The sequence below is a fragment of the Microcaecilia unicolor genome, chromosome 1 (genome assembly GCF_901765095.1).
Source record: "Microcaecilia unicolor chromosome 1, aMicUni1.1, whole genome shotgun sequence".
NCBI lineage: Eukaryota > Metazoa > Chordata > Amphibia > Gymnophiona > Siphonopidae > Microcaecilia > Microcaecilia unicolor.
Window position 1 is genome coordinate 399,706,715 of NC_044031.1, and position 27,971 is coordinate 399,734,685.

At 41.7% G+C, this 27,971-nt stretch overlaps 1 protein-coding gene across 3 annotated transcripts in view; it reads right to left on the reverse strand.

Moving 5' to 3' along the window:
• MCUR1 (mitochondrial calcium uniporter regulator 1) overlaps positions 1-27,971 on the reverse strand; it is a 137,807-nt gene that overhangs the window by 5,704 nt on the left and 104,132 nt on the right. For all 3 annotated transcript variants that reach the window (XM_030211222.1, XM_030211213.1, XM_030211206.1), the window contains 3 exons: positions 24,949-25,020; positions 17,663-17,716; positions 4,245-4,359 (listed from right to left, as the gene is read on the reverse strand). In XM_030211222.1, the coding sequence (XP_030067082.1) occupies positions 4,245-4,359; positions 17,663-17,716; positions 24,949-25,020 (241 nt within the window). The remainder of the gene's footprint in view (positions 1-4,244; positions 4,360-17,662; positions 17,717-24,948; positions 25,021-27,971) is intronic.

The following is a 27,971-nucleotide window of genomic DNA, read 5'->3' on the forward strand; positions in this document are numbered from 1 at the left end:
CATCTTGCAGGCTGGAAGCATTGAACCATGCAAGACGTCAGACGTCATGTGTCATATGATGTACATATAAAGATGGGTTTCACACTCATCTACTTCAGCTAAAATGGCCACTAGCCAAGAGGAATACAGCAGAAACAAAAATACACGCCACTCATCCAGTATACATTCAAGGGGTGGGATTGGGGGACACTATTTGTGAAGATCTCTGGGCATGAGCCCATTCAGTTTGACACAGCTTTTCTGCAAGGGATGGTGGGGTGTTCTGGTAAGCTGGTTTAAGATGGGATGATAGCGAGTTCTGACAGGTGGTGTTTGCAGTTTAGATTACCTACAAAGCACCATTTCTAATAACTGCAGCTGCACTATTCTGACCAGAAAGTGAAGGCAGATCTGGCTTCAGGTAAGGAGAAAGCGTATGTTACCAGGATTGTATGGCATACTTGTTCCAGAACTGGTATCTGTTCATATACATATCAAACCGTGAGAATAGGGTCTAAAGTAGCTGGATGAGGGAGGGCGGGCAGGCTGAGATTAATCAGGCTCCTTTCAAAATATCAATCTCTGCCAACCTTGTAGAAAATGGGTATAAGGTACTGTACAGGGTATATTATATTCCCACTTATAGGTGAATTATGATCAACCGTCATTTTATAATCTTGGCTGCCAACTCATAGATAAAAACTACTTCTATATGCTGTATAATCCACTTGTGTGTCTTTTTCCATTTCTTCTACAAACATTAAAATTCAGTTCCTTGGCTTTTCCCCCCACTACCTTTCAGGTATGGAGCTTCTATTATATATGGTGGTGTGTCCAAAGGTCATGAAGTACCGGAGGAGGTTAAAGGTTTGATAAAAGAGATCACTGGAAATTGAACAAGGATCTGAAATGCTTTATGTTAAATTAGCTCCCTGGAATTGTAAACACTAAGTTGGCCAACTTTGTTCTCTTGTGCATAATGGTGTCCAGATGTGAAATAGCCTGGTTTTGGAAACGGAGTGACTACCAAATCAACGATCTTGGGTAAGCATATGGTTCCTAATATTTGTAAGATTATAGCATAGTTCATAGTTTCATAGTTTATTCACACTTTCTATACCACCCAAGCTGACCAGTGGATCTGGGCGGTGTACAAAACTTAAAAAACAAAATAAAAACTATAGGAAAAGAACTACAATGTATTGATAGGAAAGGTAGTATGACTCAAACAGTAGCAGGCACTCAGCGAGGTCAGGCAGCGGGGTGTGAAATGGAATAGAAGAGAAAGAAAGTAGCATAGAAAAACAGGAGGAGGTAAAGGAACAGGAAAAGGGGAAAAAAAAAACCCTAGCCAGTGCTAATAATAGTCCAGGAGTCTCTTGTTTATTGCTGGAAGGCCTGTTCAAAAAGCCATGCTTTCAGAAGTATTTTTTTTTACAGTTCTTGAAAGATATTTCGGACCTAAGGCTAAATGAAAGCGAATTGCACTGAGCTGGTGCCACAAAGAAAAATTAATGGTGATGAGTACTTTCAAATTGTGCACATTTTGGAAGGGGAAGCACTAGTCGATGATCGTGTAAACAGCAGAGAAGATGTGGCGGTGAATATGGTATTGTGAAAACAGAGAGGAAATCTGGGTAACCAGTTCTATATGTCTTAAAAACAAGTGTACAAAGTTTAATCACAACGTTGCTCTATTGGGGGCCAATTAAATTTTGGGAGCAGAGGAGAAACATGATCAAACTTTCGTGCATGGCAGCTAATTTTAATAGCAGTTGTTTTGTAAGGACTGTAACCTTTTTATATTTGCACGAGAGCATCCAAGGTAAACAATATTACAATAATTTAACTTTGTTATTAATAATGACAGTACAAGAGAATGGAATGTATCTGTATCAAACAATCTGCGGATCGAACGTAACAGCCAGAGAATAAAGAAGCTGGACTTGCATATAGGAAGCAAAGGGTTTTTATTTGGGGGGGGGGGGGGGGGGGGGTTGAGGGGGGTTTAAGAGTTTTTGGAGCACTTTAACAGTGGTTAGGGAAGACCTAGGCATAAATTGAGGTCTGCGGGCCCCTGAGATTAGGTGAAACAAAGAGCTGAAACAAAAGATTAGGTGAAACAAAGAGCTGAAACAAAAGATTAGGTGGTTGTCAGATTATGGGATATCAAAAACAAAGAGGAAACATTTTTTTTTAAAAAACATCAAAAAGGATATGTTGAAACTCACAAAACAAACAAAAAAAAAAAACCCCCATGGGAAACCAAAATTGTCAAAAAAACTAAAGCAGTATTATATGAAATTCTAAAAAAAAATATAAGTAAACACATGAAAAGGTGCATGCAGTAAAATTTATCAGACATTTAAAGTAGAAGTCAATGTCTTAACTGAAGAGACAACCCAAAGGATAACGCATAGTCTTCTTTTAATTATTCAAACGGTTTTAATAAGCATTCAACAATAACTAATTTAGAATTCTTGAAGTGTCCCAACATGGACCATGTTTTGCTAATTGCTTTGTCAAGGAACCCAATATACAACAGTAGATTTTATGAACACTCATTGTGCCAGTCCCTCACAGTGTAGATGCTATAGCATCCTTTGTTTACTGCATGAACCTTTTTATGTGTTTATTATATATATATTATAATTTTTTAAAATTTTTTAGAAGTTCATATAATACTGCTTTATTTTTTTTTGAGAGTTTTGGTTTCCCGTGGGTTTTTTATTTTGTGAGATTATGGGATATGTCAGTGAGCATTATGTGGGTTAAGAAATAGCAGTGTACATCCATGTCTGATTAGGCATCTGTAATTATGGGAGATAAGTTGGGTGGGAATGTTAAAGGTGAAGAGGAAGAAGGAGGAAGGGCGAGGGTTGGGATGATTTAGTTTGCAGGGTTTGGGATGGGGAAGGCGTTAAGATAGATGGGGAAATAGTTCTTTCAAGAAAATGTTTGGTCACTTGATTGCTTCATGGAAAAGTCCTACAGTGTACTGAAGAGGTATCAATGAATAAGACTGTTATACTTATGTTGAGCCAATAAAAATTTCAAATAAAAAGTACTTCAACAAGTGGGGAAAGCATGCAGAGTACAGCTCATGAATTTTCCAGCTCCCCACCCCCCACACACGTGTAGTTGTGCAGTGTGTGTGTGTGCATCCTACACAGTAAAAAGGAGAAGAAGCAACTTTGTTCATGGAGGCAGGAGGTAACTAGTATTTTTATTTTTTTTGTCGGTGGGGGGGGGGGGGGGGGGGGGCAAGTGGCAGGGAAAGTAGAAGGCAGGAGAGAGGCAGTTTGAAAGGAGGAATCCTCTGATAGTTATGTATCACTACCTATGCTGCAGAAATTAGGACTACTTTTTTTTTTTGGGGGGGGGGGGGGGGGGGGGGGGGGGGAGAGAAGGTTATTTCTTTGAAAACCCTAGTCTCATCTATTTCCAAACTGTCTCTTTACAGCTTTTTCCTTTATGACAAATTTCATCCCAGTCCATTACATTTTTGGAGAGTTATTTTGCCCCCAAGTATTCTCAAACCCTTTTGTATAAAAATTGTTTATCCCACACATTCTTTAAGTAAATGAAATTAAACAGGGCCAGCCAAAACCATTTAGCTTGTAAACCAACAGCCAAAAAACCTCTCTTATCCAGCTACATTAGCTCTAACCTCAAGTAGGAGCTGGAAACCAGGTAGTTTAATGCTGCAAGCCCCGAGGATAGTGTGTGCACTCAACAATATGCTGATTTCCATACTAACAACTTTTCTAATGTGTTCATACCTGATTTCTAAAAACGTTTACACTGATGTTAAAGAATCAAAAAGTTCACCATTAATTATTTCCCCACTGTGAGGCAAAGATCCGAACAAAACTGCAAGCAGACCAAAACTGTGTAATTAGCATAGAAGGCCATTTTATCAGACTCAAGTTTTAGTCTGCCTGTGTTTATCCCTATATGTTGCACTTAGAAAATTCATGGCTCTGCACTTTTTATAGGGTACCCACAGTGATAATACTTGCTAATGCTAGCTAAGTTCTAATTTATAAGACTGATTAAAAAGATTTTGGCATGCATGCCATGGATTATTAATAAAAGGAATAAAAGAATATTATGGTAAATAGGATATCCTCACTAGTTATAAAAGAACAACTTAAAATTGCTAAGACTTATAATCTTGCAGGCTGAGTATTTTCCTTTGACTAGAAGAGATTTCTTATTGTCTCAAAAGACCCCCTGCAAACAAATGGGGGAATAGCTCTTACCTGCTAAGTACTTAATTGTGTCCAGTTTATGAGATTCCAGCATGGTTCTCAGTCCTGCCACTTCTGTATCTATTTTTCTGTTGGTTTGGGTCAGGCCTCGATCTTGCTGTGCATGCTGAAAACATAGCATTACAATATTAAAATGTTAGGCTGGCATTCTTTTTTTTTTGTAAACACTATTAATAAATTAAAGGATACACATCGTAAATTAGCCATCAAAACCAAGATAACAAGAAGCACCAGGCCCCATTCCAGAGAACAAGCAAACGATAACCCCCTTTCCCTTCAACACTATTCACATTCACCACAAGAAAAAAATGGGAAAAAAAATCTTCAGTACCAGTCGCAACTCACATTGGACAACCTCTCCAAGTTCTCTGAAAAGTGCCCATGGTATCATTCTTCAACGTAATTAATTTTGTCATTAAATATACATAATTCAGCTTGTTCAAAAGCTGATTCCTAGATGCCATCAGCGAAACTCTTCCAACAGGATGCCAAACAAATCCAAGCTGCTGTGGCAACTAATGCCAAAATCTTCCAAGTGTCAGCTTCCATCCCAGGTACTCTCTCATTTAACATCAATACATAGAGCTCTAAAGGGATCGTAATATGTAAAATAATCATGCAAAGTTGAATAACCATCTGCCAATATTTCTGTGCTCTGGAACATTCCCACCAAATATGAACAAAAGTACCAGGCTTACCACACCTTCTCCAACACACACCAGTTCTCACCTGAAAAAGCCTATGGAGGAGCTCTGGCGTGTAATACCAGTGAAAAAGAATTGTATAACCATGTTTCCTTAACTTAATCGAAATAGAAGGTTGCAATAAATTCCAATAAATCTCCTCCCATTGGGCACCCAATATATAATACTCCAAAAGGGCTTCCTAACGCTCCTCGTAAGTGCACACAAAAGGTGCGCTCATAAGCAGGGCTTTGTACAGACGTGATATTAAACCACTCCCAACCCCCAAGCAAAACATTTTCAACAGAAGAAGAGACTCTCGTTCCCAATGTGGTACCACACGCTTACTCAGCGCCTCCAATTTGGCAATAATGAAAATAATCACTCACTCAATCCATCTGGAGAACCTCAAAGGAAACAAGGGTGTTATCACTAATTGCCTCAACACTTTAAGGCCAAGACCCTCCCATCTGCTGAAATACAGGAGCAAACTGTATGGGAGAGTTACAAAAATATAATTGGTGGGGAAATTTTAGTATGTACCACATGCCATATGCCCAGGGTACAAGCCACAGCCTGAGCAGCCTGTTAGACTGGTATTCTTAAGTCACTTTTTCTGTGTTGATGTGTTACAATCACAGAAAAAGTGAAATTGCATATCTGTAATGGGGGTTCTCCGAGAATAACAGGGAATGGAACACTGGATCTGGACCTCTGTATCTTCCATCATGCCCAGGACAGCTTTGTACCTCTCTCGAACAAGTGCAGCACCAACTGTGCTGAGCGCTTGTTGAATTCCTGCATTCCTGCATCAGTCCACACTATAGCTACTATAGCTTAAATGTTTATGACTTTCAGGGGGGGGGGGGGGGGTTTGGAGGGAAATGTTTTGTTTAATAAGAACTTGCTATACCGTACAATCCAAACAAAAGAAGAACCTAAGCAGTTTATAATAAAAAATATATAAAAAAATAAAATCAGAAAGGAATGAAATAGTTCATAGGATAGCGGACACACTCACGGACAAGCACAATCAAACCAAAGAAAACGGCACAGCAGCTTCCCTAGGAGCTGAACTTCAGGCAGGAAACTAAGTTCTGGTGAATGCCTCCTGACAATAATGAGTCATATATAGAGCTTTGAATCTGGAAAATGATTATTCACTGTGTAAGGGACTGGATAGATTGCTCCAGAGTGCTAAACAGAAAAATGCCGAATGATGTGTAGATTCATGAATGATACATCAGGGGTTAGGTATAACCTATCTATGTGCATCAAGAGACCTAAGACTACGGGAAGGGGTGCAAGGATTAATCAAATCAGAGATAGAGCGACAGATTGTGTACAAGCGTAAGGATTTAAAAAATAAAATGATGACTTCAGGTTGGGGGATGGAGGCTTGAAGACGGAGGTTAGGGTTCTCCAATCTAACCAGCCTTAAAGTGCCTCCATTTATCGGCTTACCATCTTCAACGCGTTGATTCAGTCTCAAGTGGACTGTGTCTTGCTCTGCAGTGACCTAGCTGTTTTTATATCGGTGTGTAATGGCGAGTAGGGACGCTAAAAAGGATCGGGAGAGAAGCCTGGTGCCTGATCAGAAAATGGCCAACAAAGGCACGCCCTCGTCTCCATCACCGAGCTCTGCGTGGGCTGCCGAAATAATCACTGAGGTGAGTGCAGCGGTGGAAGTCTCTAAGGATCACCAATTTCAGAGGGTGATGGATAAATTGGATCTAATGGATTCTAACTTTGCTACCCTTACTAATGATTTACAACTATTACAACAGAGAGTGAGTGCGGCAGAGGACTCGGTGAGGGCGCTGGAGGACCGTCAGCCACAGTTGGATTCCTGCTATCGTAATCTGAAGGCCAAGGTGGATGAGTTGGAAAACCGCTCGCAGTGGAATAACCTCCGGCTGGTTGGGCTACCGGAGTCTGACCTCTGTTCTTTCTTGGAAAAATGGCTGGCGGACTCTCTCTTGTTGCCAGGTAAAGCTGGCCATCTGCTCATTGAGCAAATGCAGAAGATGGGACAACAACGTGAATCTTCCAATCGGCCAAGAGTGGTGATATTTCGACTTTTAAATTATGTGCACAAAGTGGAAATTTTATTGTTTCAACATTTTTTATTGATGAAATTGAAAGTGAATAAGCAACAAGCTCTACAAATTGCATGTTACAGAGCCAAATCGGCCACACATGAACATAAGAACAATCACATCATCAACAATTTAACTTTTCCTCCCCACCCATAACCCTCCCTACCCTCCACTTCTATGTACTGAGTACACGTGAACAAAATATGCAATTTGTCTGGTCACTCCTGTGATCTGCTAGTTACAAGAGCACACTAATGTACCCTTCCTCTAACAGGGAGTTTCCAGAATACTTGTATCCATATATGTGAGGCTCTGCCAGAACCCTTATGTCTCAAAGCCGCTGTGTCTTAGGCAGATCCTTCTTGCTGAAAACCATAGACTTAACAACAACAGTTCCATGTACCTAGATCCCATTTTACTTTACTCAAACATACAACTCGACCTCCATGTGCAATTATTTATTAATGTTATCTTTATCTACTTACTAAACCGATCGTCTATACCTGCCCTCCTCCCCGCCCACCCCTCCCTTTTAAATAAAGCAAAAAAAAACAAAACCTTGGCTAACGTTTCATGCCATTTAAAACTAAACTCCATGCACTTGAAGAAAGGGATTGTATATAGGGTCTCCATGTCTCCAAAAATCTGGTTCATCTCTTCTGGGAGGGTCCCACCGCCTTACGCTCATGCAAAAGCAGCTCATGAAATCTGTTCCTCCAGTGCCAGTAATCTGGTGGGTCCCCATCCAACCATCTATTCAAGATCAATTTCTTCCCCACCATACAAGCCTTCCAAATTAATTGTCGATTACCTCCTCTTTGGGGGCCAAATAGCTCAAATTTATCCAATATTATTCCCATGGGGGTAAAACTAATTCGGGAGTTTACTAGGCTTTCTAGATATGTTATTATTGCTTTCCAATATTATTGTATGATAGGACATTCCCAGAGACTATGATAAAACGTTCCCTCCCGTTGGTGGCATTTAGAGCACAGCGGATCCTGCACTCCTCCTATCTTAAACACTTGAGCCTTGGTCATATAAGCTCTATATAGGATTCTAAGTTGGCATTCCCGCAAATTTGCATTGACAGATATCGTGGGTATACGGGATATCAGCTTGGTATAGTCCAACGCTAAGCCAGGTTTCTGCAGATCTCGTGCCCAACGTTCCGCAATTAACAGCGTATTTTTGGGACAAAGTGGAAATTTTAAAAGCGATACGTGGGGGCAAAACAGTTGAAAATACAAAGATCATGTAATCTTATGCTTTCAGGATTAAGCGGAGGCCTCTTCTGCTAGGAAAGCTTTTGCCCCTACATGTACAGAGTTGGTGAAGCGCCATATTTGTTTTAACTTGGCATACCCAGCTAAATTACGGATCTTTTACAATGGATCATCACGTTTTGATGCAGCATCTGCAGCCTCGCAGTTTGTAGCTGGGCTGCCTTCTTCAATCTCAAGTTGAGTCGCAGAACGCACTTAGGTGCCAACTGAGCGCACCCTTTGTGGGGAAAACCTGAAGTGGTTGGAATCCGAAGGTTTTTGGACTTTCTATTGGCATTCAGATTTTGGCGACAGGGAAGAGAAGGGAAGAGAAGGAAAGAATTATGCCTAATTCTGGAACTGTATGATTTAAGGATCTTTAGAGCTGGAAGCCTTGATTTGATGTGTCCACTTTTGTGCGAAATGGTAACATGTAGTTCTGACTGGTGGGTGCGGACGAAACTATGAGGACTCAGTCTTATTATCTTAGCCATATTTTTGGGTTGGGGGGGTGCCTTAAATGGTGTTTTGCTATGCTTCATGCCCTGCTTTCTTGGTTGTAGGGGCTCCCTTGGTGCCCCTCCTCCTCTTTTTTTTTTTTTTTTATTTCCTTTTGTGAGTCTTTTCAGCTTGTTAATTCATATCTGGGTCTTGTTGACTTTTATTACAAGATGTTATTGTTCTTAATAAAGCAGGTAGCTATTTATGGTATGTTACAGTAGGCCTTAGGGTTCTGGGTTCTTGTAAGGGGCTGGTTTTCCTGCTGAATATACTTATTGTGCCCCTGGGTAAGCTGCAAGCAGTTATTAGAACAATTTTGTATGGTAATGTTAACTGTTAAAGGAAGTAGTCTGTTCCTTTTGTAGGAGGAGAATGTTGCTGTCTGGTCTGCTAGATAAGCGGGAGGATTTGGCGATCCAGATTTTCCTCCACCGAAGAGGTGGTTGGGAGCTCTTAGTGTTGTAGGGATGGGTTATAGCAAGGGGGAGTGGAAGCTAGAGGGTGGGGGTGTGGGATGTTTCTTTTCCTTCCTGGGGAGAGTTCCGAGCTTGTGGGTTTTCATTTTGCAAGGTGGCTGGGATGGCCTGAGCCTGGGGGGCTGTCCCAGAGAAAAGTACATTTTTCACAATCCTTGTCCCCAGGTGTGCTGGGTTCTGAATGAGTCATTTTAAAATAGAATCTTGGAATGTAGGGGGAGTTACTTTTCCTATCAAGAGACAAAAGATTTTACAATCCTTCATTGCCACAATATAGACATAGCGATTATACAAGAAACTCATTTGTCCTCCTTGGAGCATCGCAAATTCAAAAAATGGTGGGTGGGATCTTTGGTGGAATCTCCGGGTTCTGAGCGGAAGGCTGGAGTTCTTATTCTTTTTAAGAAATCTTTAGATATTCAGATACAAAAGGTCATTCCAGGACCCTGAGGGGCGGTTTGTGGTCGCAAGGGTTTTGGTCAACAAACACCCAATGATTTTGTGTAATGTATATGGCACCTAACATTTCTGATAGAGGTTTTTTTGCTAGGTTAATTAATCTCCTCTTACCATATGAACATCAAGATATTATAATGGGGGGGAGATTTTAACTTAGCTTTTGATCCTGCCCAGGATTGCTCCTACCACCCTTCAGGGAATCAATGGATTGATAAGTCTCGAGGGATCCCTCTGTTGTGTGATTCCTTAGATTTGATAGATTCTTGGAGACTGTTTCACCCTGGTGAAAGGGACTATACACATCACTCCCGGGCTCATAATACACAATCAAGAATTGATTACCTTTTGGTATCCTGATCATTCTTTAATAGTTTACTTACTTCTGAAATTGGATCTTATGGGGTTTTGGACCACGCTATAATTTGGGCGATGATTCAGTTAACTCCTGAAAGAGAGGGTGGAGGCAGTGGTGTTTCCCTTTGGAATTGTATTGGGATCCTACATTTCACTCCTTTTTGATTGATAAGTGGCAAGAGTATGAACAACATAATGCCACTCATGTGACACAGCCTGTTCTTTATTGGGACACAGCTAAGGTGACTCTCTGAGGGGAGATTATTGCATACGTGGCACGATGGAAAGTTATGCGAGATAAAGAAATTTTACGATTAGAGAAACAGATTATTAAAGATAGAATAGCATTGGGCACAGGGAAAAGAAAGATAAGACCTGCGATCCAAGATGGCCGACGAGTAGGAAGCAGAGACATTAGCTCCCTAAAGAAATTTAAAAATTTCTTCTTTGCTTCAATTTTAGTATACCTTTTCACCTTTCATTTAGTGGAATATGCCGACGAGAAAGGGGAAACCTAAGGGACCTCCTCTTCCTAAGGTTGAACCTCCTTCCCTTCGACAAACATCTATCTCAGCGTTCCTGGCTTCGACCCCGACAGGCGCTTCCGCTGCCGGTGCAGGGGAGAGCACCAGCTTGGAGAGTGATTTTTCACTCAGCCCTGCTGGCCCATTAACCCCTCCATTCCCGCAGCCAGGAGAGAGGACTATCGATATCTCCGAAAGAGAGGCAGGTCCCGGGTGAACAAACGAAGGCGCGGGAGAAAATAGAGGGAGCTCAGCGATTTCAAGCTACAGCGGTGGTTCCGGAGCAAAAAGATATTTCCTCGGCTGAAACATTGCTATGTTTGGTGGCAACTCAACCGCTGGTAAGACCTGCTGGAATTTCGTTGGAAGCTATTTGGACTGCCCTAGAAAACCTTCATAAGGTCTTGTTTATTTCTGTTTCCATAAATAATGCTACTCAAATAAAAAGCATAAAAATTGATTTAGAAGCTGTATCAACTAAACAATTGAAAGTTGATGGAGAGTTGCAAAAGTTACGTGAGGTTCAATCTCAAATAGTGAGTGATAAGTTGATGGCTGTGAGAAAGACTGAAAATTTAGAAAACGCTATGAGAAATCAAAACCTGAGAATTTGAAACTTTCCTATTAATGAGTTGACATCTCCAAAAGAGATGTTCTTCAGATTTTTGAAGGAAGAGTTTAAATACTCGGAGCAGATTTTTCCACCTGTTCAAAAAAATTATTATTTGCAGGTAAAGCAAGAAATTTCTCAGGAACAAGGAAATCAAGCTCAATCAAAAGATCAATCAGAAGGTTTGGATTTAACTGCTTTTTTAGAACGATCTACTGAAGAAGAAAAAAAAAAAAAAGATCTACACTTAGTGAAATTTGTTTTCCTTCAAGATAAAGAAGCATTACTAAAACTTTATTTCAAAAAATCTAAAGTGGACTTTCTAGGAGGGAAAATTTCTATTTTCCCAGATGTTTCTAAATGGACACAACAATGTAGAAAGAAGTTTTGGGACTTGAGACATGAAGTAATTTCATTGCAAGCTAGATTTCAATTGCGTTTTCCATGCAAATGTTTGGTAACATTTAAGGATAAGAAATATGTTTTTTATGATGTTAACCAATTGAGTGAATTTATAAAGGCCAAGAAGGAAATAGGACAATCCTTATAATAGGCCTAAAGTAAATAAGAGTAAGCCTAATTTTGTTCTATATCTATTGATCCGTTACCAACTCCCCTTGGTATATATCCTAGGACACCTTGGATCCAGTTATGTGGACTATAATAGAGTATGGAAATTTGTTTTTCTTTTTGTTTACAAGTATATTTTCTTCCATGGAGAATTTCTTTCCTGTGCTCTCTAATATTTCCTCAAAGATAATGTATCTTTGTTTAATTAATTTGGAAAATATAAATAAATAAAAGAATAGCATTGGGCAATCGGAAAGATCCAGTTTTACAGGAAGCCTTGTTGTCATCACAAATTGCACTTTGTTATTCGGGACGTGAGCCCTTGAGCCCAGGCCGAGGCCTAGTATAGGATTCTGGCCAAGGTCTAGGGTAGACTGAACAGGCCCTACGCACCACCCCAACCACCAAGCCCCGCACACACACAAAACAGCAAACAGGCACCACCAGAAAATGGGAGACAAGAGCATTCAAGCGGGGCTCACGGCTGACCGGGAGCCCACTCGTGTAGAGTCCAAGCAGGCGGGCCTCATGGCCAACCGGGAACCCAGTCACACTCTGGAAAGGGAGAAAGAACAACAAGGGTTCCCCACAGAGCTGGAGCACAAGCAGCACACACAGTGCAGGGTAGAGACACAAGGGAAAGGGTGAGAAGCCTCTAAAGGTATACAAGGCTGTGCCACAGGGCGATCAAGAATACAGGAAGTCCCAGAAAGGAACACTCTAGGCTTGTACCACACAGCACTTCAGGGAAAAAGGGAACCAACTATGGGAATACACTCTAGGCTGAACCATTCAACACACAGGGAAAGGGGAAGCCACTCAAGGAATACTCTAAGGTGTGCCACGAGGCACCCAAGGAAAAAGGGAAATCACTCACAGGAATACACTAGGCTGGGCCACACAGCAGTCAAGGGAACTAGGCTGCACCCACAGCATACAAAGATACAGGAAGCCCCACAAGGGAACACACTAGGATGACTATACAGCACACAATGGGAAAGGGAGAACTACCTATAAGAATACACAAAGCTGGCCCCACAACAGCCAAGGGAAAAAGGGAACTGCTAAAGGAATATACAGGGCAGAGCCACTCAGCAGACAAGGTAAAGGGGAGTGTAAGCAAACAGAGGAAGCTGCCTTGACACACATAGACCAGAAAAGGAACACTGCTCCCAGGAAACTGGAGACAAAGGGCCAGATGCACTAAAGTTAATGAGCCAGCTCGTGGGTTAAACTGGTTCTAGCCAGTTTAACGTGCAAGTAGTAAACCATGACATGCACAAAACTGCACTGTCCTGTCACGGTAGCAGCTAACGAAAACGGAATGCAGATGAGCAAATTAGTATTATAATAAGTAAAATTCGTATTGTAATGAGATGCACTACCGTTTTCCGATCCCTTTACCGTGGAAAACCTAACGGTGGGGCTGCTGTGAGGCAATCGGAAGGAAAAAGAATTCTTGCAGAGCTGAACAAGCAGCTCCAAAAACGAACGACAATCTGGAAACAAAATGTCCAGTGCTCGTCAGGGACGTCCTTCTAAAGTGCCTAACATGGACGTCCTTCACTAAAACAAAAGAGGATGTCCCTGACGAGCACTTGGACGTTTGCAGCTTTCTCTAAGGGAAGGGCTACATGCTTTAAACGGGGTGCATCTCCTCTAAGTTGCAGTCAGTTTAGAGAAGTCAGATTAATCGTATGTGGCTCACTGCTTCCAGCTGCCACACGGAAGGTAGGGAGAAGCCGGGTGTGGAGGGAGGGAGGGAGCGTGGCTTCTCCGGGAAGCTTTGCTGACACTCTGCACCTCTTGTTGGGGCTGCTGCCAGGGAATCGGAAGGAAAAAAAACATCCAAGTGCTCATCAGGGACATCCAACTGCCTAACACGAGCTGGACGTCTTCCTGCAGCTTTTGTGATGGGCGTCCTTCTTGGACGTGTTTTTCTTACCTGCCTGAACTGACCACAACCACAATTCTCTCAACAGCCCCTCCAAGGTTGATTTCAGCTTGCGCCCTCCCCCCCAGGATCGGGACGTGCGAGGATGTTCAAATCAAAACTTTTTGGACGTCCCTCCCTCTAGGTCTCTAAATCACAGCACGTTTAGCTGATACTGGTAACAGCTAAACACGCTGTGATTGGCTGAGAGACCTGGAGGGAGGGACGTCCAAAAAGTTTTGATTTGGATGTCCTTGCATGTCCCGATCCTGTCGGGGGGGGGGGGGGGGGGGGGGGGGGAGGGGGGGGGAACAAACTGAAAACAACCTTGGAGGGGACTGTTGAGAGAACCGTGGTTGTGGTCAGTTCAGGCAGGTAAGAAAAACAGGGACGTCCTTTTTTTTTTCTTCAGAGAGTCCTTCCTAATTGCCTGATGTAAGCCTGCCTTTAACATTCAAAGCAGTAAACAATTGAAATGTTACAGAAGCGAAGAGCAGCAGCACTTAAATTAACTGGGGCTCTTTTCAGCACTCTTCTGAGGTTTCAGGCTGCTGACAAGTTTACTGCTGGTCAGGGACATTCTTTTTTTGTTGTTGTTTGATAATGTGTTTCCCAACTGGCATCCACTGTCACAACTGTCCATCAGGGAGTTTGAAGGCTAAAGCTCCGAAGTAGATTCCATGACTACAGCCACCAACTCATGCTGCTTCTGGCTTGAGATGTCCACGGAAGGTAACAGTGGAAGCCCTGGGTAATTGCCAATGACTGGAAAGAGAACTCTCTAATGGTATCATATGAGCTTGAGCCCAAGGGACTAGCACTATGGCTGCTGCCATCAACCCCAGCAATTGCATATAATACCATGCTAGGGGAGAAAGAAGTGACCCGATTTGATGCTGAAGCTTCTCTAGCTTCTAAAGAGGAAGGAATCCTATTACTACTTTGACAATGAATCTGACTCCCAGATAATCCAGCATCCGGCTGGACTCAACTTGCTCTTGTCTAGATTGATTACCCACTCCAGAGATCTGTGGCAGCCATCTCACTTTGTTAGCGTGTTTGCTCTGATCAGTCAATCATCCAGATACAGAAAGATCCCAATTCCCTCCCTCCAGAGGAAGGCTGCTATCACAAACATCACTTTGGAAAAGGTTCTTAAAACTATGGCCTGAAAATGCTGAACCAAAATCACAAATCAGGAATCCCTGATGCGGCAGCCAAACTGGAATAGAAAGCTAAGCCTCTCCTGAGATCTAAGGCTTAGAGAAACAACTGGCCAAACTGCACAGTAACTGTTCTTAGTATTTCCAACCTGTAATGATACACCCCAAAATAACCCAATAAGTGAAGTGTCAAATTATATCCAATAAACTCAGGTCACAAAAAAATAATCACTAAAATATTAATTTGGTTATAAGACCATAATAGCACACATGGGCTTATTAAGTAACTTTCAGAATGCATATGAGCACCACTTCAAATCTAATGATAGGTTCCAACAAAATCTCCGTGTCTGTGACTTTAAATAAATCGAACTCTTTATCCACAACATTGACCACTTATTATTCCATATCAATGCCCAACATGTTTCGATTTCAGTAATCTGTTTCAGGGAAAATTGCTTCCAAATATTTTAGCCTGCGACAACGGTCTGTGAAAACAAAAAATGATATCGTATAAACTTATCAACCAATCAGACTGCAGAACTCAAACAGCAGCCATCAATCACATTCAAATCAAATCTATAATAATGTCATCCATTCAAAATCTTCATTTACATAAGTATTGCCATACTGGGACAGACTGAAGGTCAAACCCAGCATCCTGTTTCCAACAGTGGCCAATCCAGGTTACAAGTACCTGGCAAGATCCCAAAACACTACAATACATTTTATGCTGCTTATCCTAGAAATAAGTAGTGGATTTTCCCCAAATCCATTTTAATAATGGTCTATGGACTTTTCCTTTAGGAAGCCATCCAAACCTTTTTTAAACCCCGCTAAGCTAAATGCTTTTACCACATTCTCTGGCAACGAATTCCAGAGTTTAATTGCACATTGAGTGAAGAAATATTTTCTCCGATTAGTTTTAAATTTACTACTTTGTAGCTTCATCACGTGTGCCCTAGTCCTAGTATTTTTGGAACAAGTAAACAAGCGATTCACGTCTACCCATTCCACTCATTATTTTATAGACCTCTATCATATCTCCCTTCTGCCATCTTTTCTCCAAGCTGAAGAGCCCTAACCGCTTTAGACTTTCCTCATAGGGAAGTCATCCCATTTCCTTTATCATTTTCGTCGCCCTTCTCTGTACCTTTTCGAATTCCACTATATGTTTTTTCAGATGTGGTGACCACAATTGAACACAATATTCAAGGTGCGGTCGCACCATGGAGCGATACAAAGGCATTTTAACGTCCTCATTTTTGTTTTATATTCCTTTTCTAATAATACCTAACATTCTATTTGCTTTCTTAGCCATCGCTGCCACACACCAGGTTATACAGTTGCTAAGGTACATATCCAAAAATGTTCTCTCCAGTTCAACAGTTTCTCACAATCTCCTCCCAGTTCAGCCAATGGCACATATCTATAGCCCCAAGATACTCAAAAAAAGTTTGCCAAATGTAGAGCATAGAAAGGAGAATCACTGGACATCGATGGGAGGGGAGAGAGAATTGTTGGATACGGAAGGAGGAGAGGGCAGGGGAGAGAGGAGTTGCTGGACATAGATGGATGAAGGGGAGGGCAGGAGAAATGCTGGACATGGAGGGAAGACAGGAAGGAGATGTACATGGATGGAGGGGAGGGGAGAGAGAGGAGAAATGCAGAACATGGATGGAGTGGCTGGCAAGCAAGAGAGGAGAAATGCTGGACAGGGATGGAGGGAAGGCAAGACAGAGGAAGGAGATGCACATGGATGGAGGGGAGAGAGGAGAAATTCTGGACATGGATGGAGGGGAGGGAAGACAGAGGAAGGAGATGCACATAGATGGAGGAGAGGGGAGATACATTCCCCTGCAGCCCCAACAGGCACAGGACCCAGCCAGTACACACACAGCACAGTCTGCAGTGCTCTCTGAAAAACCAACCACCACGTGCACACAAATTTTGAAAGCTCAAGCCCAGCTGCCCAGGTAAAATAAATATGTTTAAATGTATTATAGTGTAAAGGTGGTGGTGAGCTTTTGGGTGGGGGTGGGCTCTTCATTGCCTAGGGGGAAAAGTTATATTTAATCAAATATAACTCCCCCCCCCCCCCCAAGCAGTGAAGAGCATACCCCCACTCAGAAACCCACCAACAATAAATTTTTATGTTATTGGGTTTCTGAGTGGGGATGGAAGTGGGGGTGGGCTCAATGCCCAAGTTAAAATAATAATAAAAAAGGGGTACTATATATATTTTTTTATGTTGGTGGGCTCTATATTTTTTTATGTTTGTTATAAAGCAAAGTTTGAAGGATATATGCCATTGCTGCAATTATATTGCAGGATCCAGTCATGTGTGTTGAGATGTTGGCCATTATTGCAGAATTAAGTTTGGTCAAGTTTAAGATATGGGATAATGTAACTGGTTGTTTTTTCCATTATGTATGTGGTTTATATTGATGCAGGGCAGCTGTTGGGCAGACTATTTAGAAATCAATCATCAAGTGAATTTTAAGGCACTATTTTGTAGTATCCCAAGAAACACTACTCATATCTATATGCACAGTGCCCACCCATATTAGTTCTAGGCCCACCCAAAATGTCAGGTCTGGCTATGCCACTGGACAGGAGAATGAATATCCAAATCTGGGTGACACCAATGACATCACCTAAGTGTGGATTCATTACCCCCCCCCCCCTTATCCACAGAGAACACTAATCTAATCTAAATTAGAAAGCCATAGGTTTACTTAAGCACAACTTTCATATGTTGAAATTTCTTACCAATTCCACTATTTCAGATCTTATTTCCAGGAGTCTTCTTTCGTTCTCTGCGTACTGGAGAAAACACACATACCATAAAATTCTTCCATGGTTCCTTTCACTAATAGAAGCAATATTTTCGGCTAGTTGAATAGTACCACCCTATTGCTCATAATTGCCAAGGTTTGATTTTTCTGTTTGCTACTTTCAATCAAAAGGAATCTTGCTTTAATAATATCACAACCAAGGAGAGGAGGACTTCCACAAGGAAAACCAGACGAACAAAAATAGTGGAAGATTCCAAAGAACAAGTTACAAGGTTTTTATTTTTTATTTTATTTTAGTTACATTTCTACCCCGCGCTTTCCCACTCATGGCAGGCAATGGAGGGTTAAGTGACTTGCCCAGAGTCACAAGGAGCTGCCTGTGCCTGAAGTGGCAATCGAACTCAGTTCCTCAGTTCCCCAGGACTAGAGTCCACCACCCTAACCACTAGGCCAAGATAACCAAGAGCGTTAAAAGGTTTATTCTCCAATATTAAAAACAGGATGCGCTGGTACATATGACCCAACACGGGTCCTGTTTTAGTTGTGAAGCCTTCCTCAGGTGTCCTGTAAACCACGCAAATAATGCACGGAGAAAATCCTGAACGCTGAAAAGCAGGATACATGTTTGGCAAAATGAGAGAGAGCCGTGGTCTGCAGACTTACATGCTACTCTCTCTGATTTCGCCAAGCACACATCCTGCTTTTTAGTGTTAAGGATTTTCTCCGTGTGTTATTTGCGTGGTGCACAGGACCTCTAAGGAAGGCTTCATAATAGAGAGCTGCACAGAAGCGGGGATAGCAGGATTCCCACTGGTACCGTGGGAATCTCCTCCATCATGTCTGTCTGGATCCCACAGGGATGGACCCAGGTCCTCAGGAATCCTGCAAGGATGGTCCCAGGTCCTGCATGATCCCCGGTGCCTTCCTTCCCCCAGCGCAGGGTGCCCTCCCGGCACATACCGTGAGGTACCTTGGTAGTCTAGTGGATTCTTTGATGCAGGAAAGATTCCCACTCTTTCCTGCCCGCTGCCGCTGATCCTCTCCACTCTGGTCTTTTAAAATGGTTGACGAGACTTCCAGCAGCAGCCTTGCGAGATTTCCATGGAAGTCTTGGCAGCCATTTAAAATAAGCAGAGGGGACAGGATCAGCTCTACGGCAGCAGGCAGGAAAGAGTGGGGATCTTGTCTGCCCTGAAGCCACTAGAGCACCAGGGTGCCTCGAACTATGAGCCACGAGGGCACACAGGGCTGGAGGGGAGATGGTTGGATGGAGTCTGGAATCAGGATTGTAAAAAGGGTGAGTCTCTGTTTCCACTTCCTCGTGCCACCGTCATCACCGTACACTCAAAACAAAGCGAGCAAACTTACGAGCTGCTTCATCCATGTTGTCGTTCTTTATTGTTGGTGGCATTTTTATTTAATCTCCTTTATATTTTCAAACATGCCAGCTCGTGCAGCATACAGATGTACACAGAGGAAATATAATGATGAAATAACTTTTCATAGTTAAGATTAGTAATTTGTTATAAATTGTAATCAGTGTGTCATTTGGAGGGGCTGATTATAGGGACACCCTAGCACTGTTATATTCGTGCAGAGTTTTTTTTTCTCCTGGTAAAAGGCCACTAAAACAGACATGTTTTGAGAATCAGGTGCTCAACATTCAGAGTTTCTATTTACTTGTAACATTTATATCCCACGTTTAACATGAATTAGGTTTAAACTTGGGAGCATTTAAAATCTTTTGAAAAAATGACAAAGAGGGTCTTGGATCTAAGATGGTGGCGATACAGGAAGGAAAAGCTTGAAAACTTTCATTTTCCGCGCAACGAGCATGCTGAAGAGGAAGGGCAAGTTTAAGGGACCTCCTCTCCCGAAGCTAGAAGTCCCCTCAGCGTGTCAAGTTTCTATCTCAGCCTATTTGGTGTCAACTCCGCATTCGGGCGTTTCCGTTACCGAGGCGAGGAACAGCCCCCAGTCAGGAGGGCGAACTTTCGCTCAGTCCGGTAGGACCAGCTACCCCTCCACTCCCGTGATCGAATGGGGCAACGATACCGAGAGTACAGACTAATGGAGGCTCAAAGGGGAGGCGAACCTAGTCTCAGGAAGCAGTTGATGGAAATACCGACGAGGTTATTCCTCGGCCTTCAGTGGAGGGGATCCAGCAATTTCCGACTATGGCGTCGGGAGAGGCAACGGTGGAGGTTGCTGCTACTGGTTATTCTCAGGAGGAAATTTCCTTATGTACCTCGGCGATTCAGCCACTGAAAAGACCACAGGAAATATCGCTGGAATCCATTTGGACTGCTCTTGAAACCCTGCATAGGGTTTGTTCTTCTTTTGTATCTGTGTCCTTAAACAACTTTGTGCAAGTAAGATAAGTCAAGAAAACTATTGAAAATTTTTCCGCTAAACAAATTAAACTGGAAACAGACATGGTAAAAGTTCAAGAGAATCAAGCTCAGTTCGCAGGAGATAGATTACTACTTCATTGAAAAATTGAAAACTTAGAGAATATAACAAGGAACTTAAATTTACAGATACTTAATTTTCTATACTCAAAGTTTATTGCTCCAAGGGAAACGTTTCATAAGTTTCTAAGAAAGAATTTTAAGTACCCAGATCAATCTTTTCCACCAGTTCAGAAGTTATATTACTTAAATACAAAATTTAAACAGCAGGATACTCGAGAACAGGTAGATCAAGAACAACAGGAAACATCTGTGGATATATTAGATACGTCTACATTTCTAGAACAATCTAAAGAGGAAATTAAAACCAGAGCCATGCTTTTGGTCTCTTTTGTATTCCTACAAGATAAAGAAGGCTTATTAAGACTTTATTTTCAAAAAATCCAACCTGAATTTCTAGAAGGGAAAGTGACAATTTTTCCTGATATTTCCAAATGGATTCAACAAAGGAGGAAAAAATTCTTGGCGATGAAACAAGAGACTCTTTCATTAAATGCTCGTTCCCAGTTGCGATTTCCATGTAAATGTACTCTTTTCTTTAAAGACAAAAAATATGTGTTCTTTGAACCCCTTCAATTAAGCAGTTTCTTGAATTCACAGGGTAGCAAGGGTGAAGAACCAAATGTTTAGCTGATCAAGAGTTAAAGGGGTAACTACCTGTATTTTTCTTTTGTAATATTTCTTATATCCAACTTCCTTTGGACAAAATCATAGATTCCTCTCTTACTTGTGGATTAACTAACCAATAATTTAATTTACGATTGTCACTTTTCTTAGAATGTATTTTCTTTTGGATATTGGTGTATTCTTTCAAAGATTGTAGTATATTTGTATTTAATTGAAAAACTTATAAATAAAATAAAAAATCTTTTTTTTTTAATGTGCCTACATCAAAAGAAAAAGATGGCATGTGGGAACTTGCTCCTTTTGTTTTATGAATTCCAGTGGTATATTATAAAAATTCACTTGCCTTTTTTATTACTAATGTTTTCACAGAAAGGTCTGTCTGGGCCTTCTCTGAACCAAAGTCCTGTCAGCCTCTAACAGCTAAAACTAAAGGCATGGCCTCTGTGGGACCCAGAGATTGTACTTTCTGCAAAGCTGCAAAGCCAGTTTATCACAAAGAAGAACCTAGAGCAAAAGTGTTCCAGCCAGGGGCGCAGGACAGAATGTGGTTAGGGGCTTTCTGGAGTTATCTGGACCTGCAGGCATAAGATAAAAGGTTGCTGGTGCAATGGACTGTGAAGCAAATGAGTAAACATTCTAATCAGTATGATGTTGCTCTGGACCACCCTAATAATCTTGATCAACTGTAGAAACCAATGTTTAGCAATATTGGGGGAGGGTCTAATGCTTGTAAACTATTAGAATTATATGGTGATAGAAAAAAAGTATATAACCTGAGTGTCAGCTGGACCTAGTCGGAGATGTGCTTAGAGATTGCATCTGTATGCACCCTGTGTATCTCCCATGAGAAAAGCATTACAGACCCTACCATTATTGACAGTCTGTTTTTCTAACTTGGTAAGTGAATAAAGCTCAGTATTTTCTCATATCTTTGTGGCGTCCACTTTGTTTCTCCCTAACTACTGGAGTATGTGGAGCATTCCTCTGGGTTGGGAAGAGCAGATAAATAAACAATTGGTAGCAGAGGATTTGGGTTTTAAAATGGTTTGAGTTTAAAACGTGGAGTCTGCTAATTTTCAGTTCTTCCAAATTTGTTAAATTGTCAGCAGATTGTAATTGACTCACTGCTGACAAGAAAAGTTGGTTAAACTGTCAACAGCTAGTAATTGGCCCACTGTTGACAAGAAAATTAGTTTAAACTGTTAACAGGTTGTTGATTGGCTTACTGTTAACAAGCAAAATTTGGTTTTATCTGTTATTAAGCCTTTTAATTTGGACGGCTTGTAACAAGACAATTCGGTTGATCTGTTCCCAGCGGTTGGGTCCGCTGTGAACAAGAAAACTCGGGGCTGTTATAAAAATTAGTTAACCTGCTAACACCCTTTAATGACTGTGTTAGCAAGAAATGTTTGTGTTTACCTAAGGGAGTACAAGTGATCCGGGACGCCGGAACGACAACTGCACCCCTTAAGGAACTTTTTCATTGAGATACATCCAGGGTCAACTGCGAGACCCCTGGATAAGCCCACGGGGAACTAGCTTCCGAACTTTTTTTTGCAGGAGTTCCAGATAGCCGTTCGGTCCTGATCGCATTAGTGCAGAGGGTGCACAAAGGCTGGTAAGTACCGATTTTTCTTTGGCTGAACTGAATTATCTTGTTTAGAATGACCTCGCCCCTAGATACTGCGCTAAGATTTTTTCCAGGTGACAAAAGGAACTTACATCAATTTGTCAAAAATGGTATAAAAAGTGGAATAAGATTGAACCTAATCTCCACTGGCCTTTAAATGGCTCCTTTGACCCAGTTGTCTTACAAAAATTGATACAGAACCATACCATACGAGAACCATAAGACTGGGAAATCTCGTTCTAAGCATCTGCAGGCAATAAATTTATTTTAATTTCTGACCGCGATGATGAGAGTAAATCCCTACCTGTTTTGGGGATTCATCCCCCTCCACCACTGGCGGCCACTGCCCCATCACCTTATGACAGCCCATGTACCACCAAAGTAATGGCATGTGGTATGGCTGTGGGTTATATGAAATCATCCCCAGAACCCAAGCAAGAGGACCCTTCTCCGCAGACATCCAAGGACATCTCTGTCACTGTCACGCACAACCCTATCAAGTTATCTGACCCCACTAGGGTCCAGATCAAGGGACTAGTGGACCTATCACCTATGGACCCCGGTCCCCTTTGGGACGCGTCCCCTGTAGTCACATCTTTTGATAAGCCACTCCCTGTCACTAACCCTGTTAATTCCATTTCCCCTACGCTCACGCCTTTTGATGAGCCACTCCCGGTTATTCACAGCTCATACATAGTTTTCTTACTACAAATATGCAACTTCATTTCCATAATTTCCACTGTTTATATTTGTTATTTTTCCCTAATTTGTTTATTAGGTATAAACGGTGTCGTTTCTGAGCTTACTTGTTTTGGAATTTGGACTGCTTTAGGTCCTCTGCTGATCTGTACATCTGCTATCTTAGCAGAGTACCGAAGAAAATGATTAATGTTACTTTTACTAGTACTTTTACTGCTTACAGAATCTGGCTTTCTTGATGGTGGTGGTGGTGGTGGGGGGGGGGGGGGGGGTCAAGATGACTGCAGCACGGCAAGAGCTTGGCAGGCCAGGAGCTGGGATGGAGGAGATTACTTGCGGCAGAGATGGGCTAGATTCCGTCGTGGACAGGTTGGATTTCTGTCCCTGTACAACTCTCTACTTCACAACTGAAACACGCCCCGCCCATGTTGGGTCATATGTACCAGCACATCCTGTTTTTAATATTGGAGAATAAACCTTTTAACGCTCTTGGTCATGTTGTGATTTGTTGTTTGGATCTTCCACTTTTTGAGTTCATTTAGTTATATCACTCCATGCACATACGGCTATCTTTACCTCAATGATATAACCACACAGCCTACAAAGCTTACAACAAGGGGAACGCAGGAAGCATACCTGCAATACTCATGTAGGTGGGGTAAATGCAGAACTAAGACTACAATGCAAGGGACCTGATTTTCAGTCTTGTTCCTGAACCACTACCAGCTCACTTATGTAATATTATGGCATTCTTCTCCAATAAGCCATTATACCAGCATCGAATTCTACTACGTATACTATCACCTCTAGGAGGTCACAGATAATACACGTCATTAAGCTTGCATGTAAGGAGTTAAAAAAGAATAATCAATTCCAGATAAATGGCTGAGAGAGAATGCCGAATTCTGCAGCAGAACTTAAAATTTCACCTATGGAAAACAAAAACTGGAGCCAGTAAACATGGAGGCTCCATACTGAATGCCATGCAAAACAAACTTCTAACAAAGCAGCTGAGGCATACAAACATTCAAACCTACAGGGAGACGTTAATATTTTACTGAAGATATAAATCAATAAGGCTAATAAATGCCTCAATTAGGCAACAGTGATATAAGTATATTATAGAACTCTGGGGGCAGTATTCTAAGCTCAGTATTTAATGGTTAGGATGTTTTGGGCATGGTAATTCTATTTTAAGTTGCTTTTGGAACTAAGTTCCCTAGTTTCATGCTATAATTCTGACATCCAAGCCCCCTTTCTCCCCACCTCCAGAAAGATTTAACATGTTTTGTATTCAATCAGTTCCTCAGTCTAAAGCCTCCTGAAACAGATTAAATCAGTGTTCTTCAATACAATGCCTGGGAGTCAAATGCGGCCCTTGGGAGACCTCTGGATTTCTTTTTTCTTCTCTCTGCCCCTCTACCCAAGGTTCGCACACAAAGGGGGCCATGGATGGGTTGAAGAGCTATATGCATAAAGGACAAAGCATTTTTCAACAAAGAACGCATTTGTAAACACCCACCTCCTTGAGGACACCTCTAGATGGAAAGTTTGGAGGGAGACTAAAAGGGATGGATGTCATTGACACACGTTAGTCAGCAGTGCCAAGGCCCTGCATGGGAATATACATGGTGGCTCTCCAGCTTGTTTGGATCCATAGTGGCCCCAACTTAAAAATTAATGAAGATCACTGGATTAAGTTATGTCAGTGTTCCATAAAGAAAATGTGTTAAAAATCTTAAACAACAAGAATCTAATCACACTTCCCAAATTTTAATTCTGCTTCTTACACTTGGAGACATATAAGTAAAAGAGTAGAGAATCAAAACCTACCATTTCTTTTACTCTGCTCTTCTCCAAATTGAAACCCAGCTTGTTGTCTGCTCGGAGTTTCACAATTTCATCCTAAGGAAGACAGATATGAAGGTACTTGTGATGCTGCAAGAAAAATGAGTATTAACATTTTTCCCCACTTTACTCACAACCAATATCACCCAGCCATGTGCAATATATGCCAATACAATAGAGTTCTTGATCCACTGAGCTATTATAGTTTTTCCCTTTTTTGGGTCACCCAAATAAGGCGAAGAGGTGATCCTACTTCTGAACACCTCTGCGATTCTTAAATATCAATGCAGAATCTTATGTGCATCCAGCTGTTGCCCTCTGAGCCATCCAAATTCCTCACATCCTGAAATACAGAGTTTGTAGACTGACCAATTAGCATGAAGAGGGGGAACCAAATTGTGCAAGGAAGGAGCTAAAAGAATTACACTCCTTTCCATCATAGCCAACAAGGGTTCCTGATATAGAAGGGCCTACAGCTCCTTAACCAAGCAAATAACCATCAGAAACACTGCTTTCAGCATCACATTCTTAAGAGAATATACAGACTCAAATGGAAGCTTGACCAAGGCAGACGGGGACAAGAGATTAAGATCCCAGAGAGGTACCACTGGATGAATTAGACGTAAATGTTTCCCTGAAAAAGTGCCCAATATCCAAGTTTGCTAACATAGGGTGACCCTGAACTTTTCCTTTGTAACAAGCAATGGTCGTCATTTGCATCTGCAATGAGTTCAGGGCCAACCCCTTTTCCAGTCTTTACTGCAAAAGAACCAATATATCTCGCAGAGACCTGCTCAGAGAACTGAATCTCCTAAAGTCTAAGGCCATTTAGACTTCTTGCCAATTCCTTCTGTTGCCCCTCAGTTATCAAGACATACATTATCTCTGGTCTCCTCCTAAAATTTTTTTTTTTAGAGGTTACTCTGGATTTTTAGTTATCTTTTGAATCACATATTGCTATGGTGATTCTTAGCTGTTTTGCAGCTTTACACCTAACAATTAGGCCTTACGTGAATAAACCTTCAATGCACAAACTTGTACATGCACTAGTACTAAAGCAGGCTAGACTATGCTAACTTTATTTAATGGCCTCCAAAATTATACCACTAAGCCTTCAATCTATCTAAAACCTGGCCATTAAAATCATTACTATGATAGAAGACATGACAGAGTTACATCTCTTTTGAAGAAAGCACACTGGCTTCCATGTATATTTCATATGAAATACATAACCCTAATTATAGCTTTCAAAACTTTTCATTTATGTCAACTTCAATGTTTAATTTACTTATCTCCTGCTATCCACTTGTCACAATCTCTGGCTTCTCGGACACTGGAACAAACGTGAGCCCTTGGGCTACTGCCGTAGAGCGGCAGCAGCAGGCAAAACCCCCCAACCAGAACTGGACTAACAAGACAGGAGCTGCAGATACAGACAAACAAGGCAAGAACACACAGGACTAGAGATAGGAGTGGAACTAAGCTATAGGCAAGCAAAGCTGGAAAGACAGGACTGGACCAACTGGACTTCACCTGCAGTGACCGCCGTTCCCCAGAGGTTGAGCCCCTAGTTGCTGGCGGCCTGCAGGACTTCAGGATTGTCACACAGGATACACGGTACAGGAACAAGCTTGACTGAAACTGGGTTAGGGTTCAGGATTCTCACATAGGACACAAGGTACAAGAACAAGCTTGACTGAAGCAGAGTTAGGGTTCAGAGGGGAAGGAATAAACATGAGAGGCAAGGCAGAATACTAGGCTAGGACTCACAGACAAATAGTACAACACTAGGCAGAAAGCAGACGGGCTAAAGAGCAAGGACTGAAAGCTGACAAGCAGCCACTAGGAAAGGTAAAAACAATTATGCTAATAGCTAAACTACACACAGACTAACCAAGAACTAGGAAAGGAATACAGACAAGACTAGGATAAAAGCAATAAAGCCTAAGCTAACTATACACAGACTGAACAAGAACCCGCAAGGAATTCAGACAAGAAACTAGACTAGGTAGAAGTGCAACAGAGCACACCAACTCACCCAGAGACCTTTGGCAATGAAAAGGCAAAGTAGCAAAGCCCACAGGTGCTTAATAAAGACCATCACTTGCTGAGGCTCAGCTGCAGGAATCCCAAGACAAGTATGGGTGCTGCTTAGGTACAAACAAGGCAAGCAAGCCAGACTGGAAGATCCGGACCGGGCCGACTTCTGCTTGGGAAACAGCAACAGATAGTCTATAGCAGTTGCTGGTACTGGCCACCAGAAGGTGAGGGGAGCACAAACCAGGAAAAGTGTCATAATCGTGACACCACTGCAAACATTAAAATCATAAAACCTGAATTGTTTGGTCCTTCTACCACTCTCATGGGCAAGACTAGATTCTAAGCATGCTTCTGTTTTCTTTTATCTTGCCCCAGTATTATGGAACTCTCTTCCATCATATCTCTGCCTTGTGTCCAAATTTTCTTTATTAAATTTTTCAGCAAAGAACAAAAAAAAATGCAAGAACATAGTACTATCCTAACACTTACATGCCAGACATACAATTATTTTTATTAATGTACAAGGAAAATGATAATTGTGAATCCCATATCACCTCCAAAGAGGTAATCATATCTTTCAGAATGATTGGACAACGTTGAGTCACAGACTATTGGTGACGAATTTGAAGGGATCTCTACATAGCCTCACAAGAGAGGTTCAAAAACAGCTTGTGCTCATCAAGCCAGTTTTTAATCCTATCAAATTCCTTCTCTAATAACTGTTGAAATTCAGAGTTCCATAAATCATGCAAAATAATTAACTGAATATCATCCGCATAAAAATGTGTGTGCAAAGCTAGATCCTGGATCAATAATGGGTCCTCTCCTGCTCTTTCAGTCCCTTCCTCCCCCGATGGGCTGGAAAGGAGCTCCAGATCAGTTAAATGCTGTCGCCAAAGCCCGATGGAGCACCAGCGTTGATGAATGCTGACAGGCAGGATATGTCTCCAAGATGGACTAGGATGGCA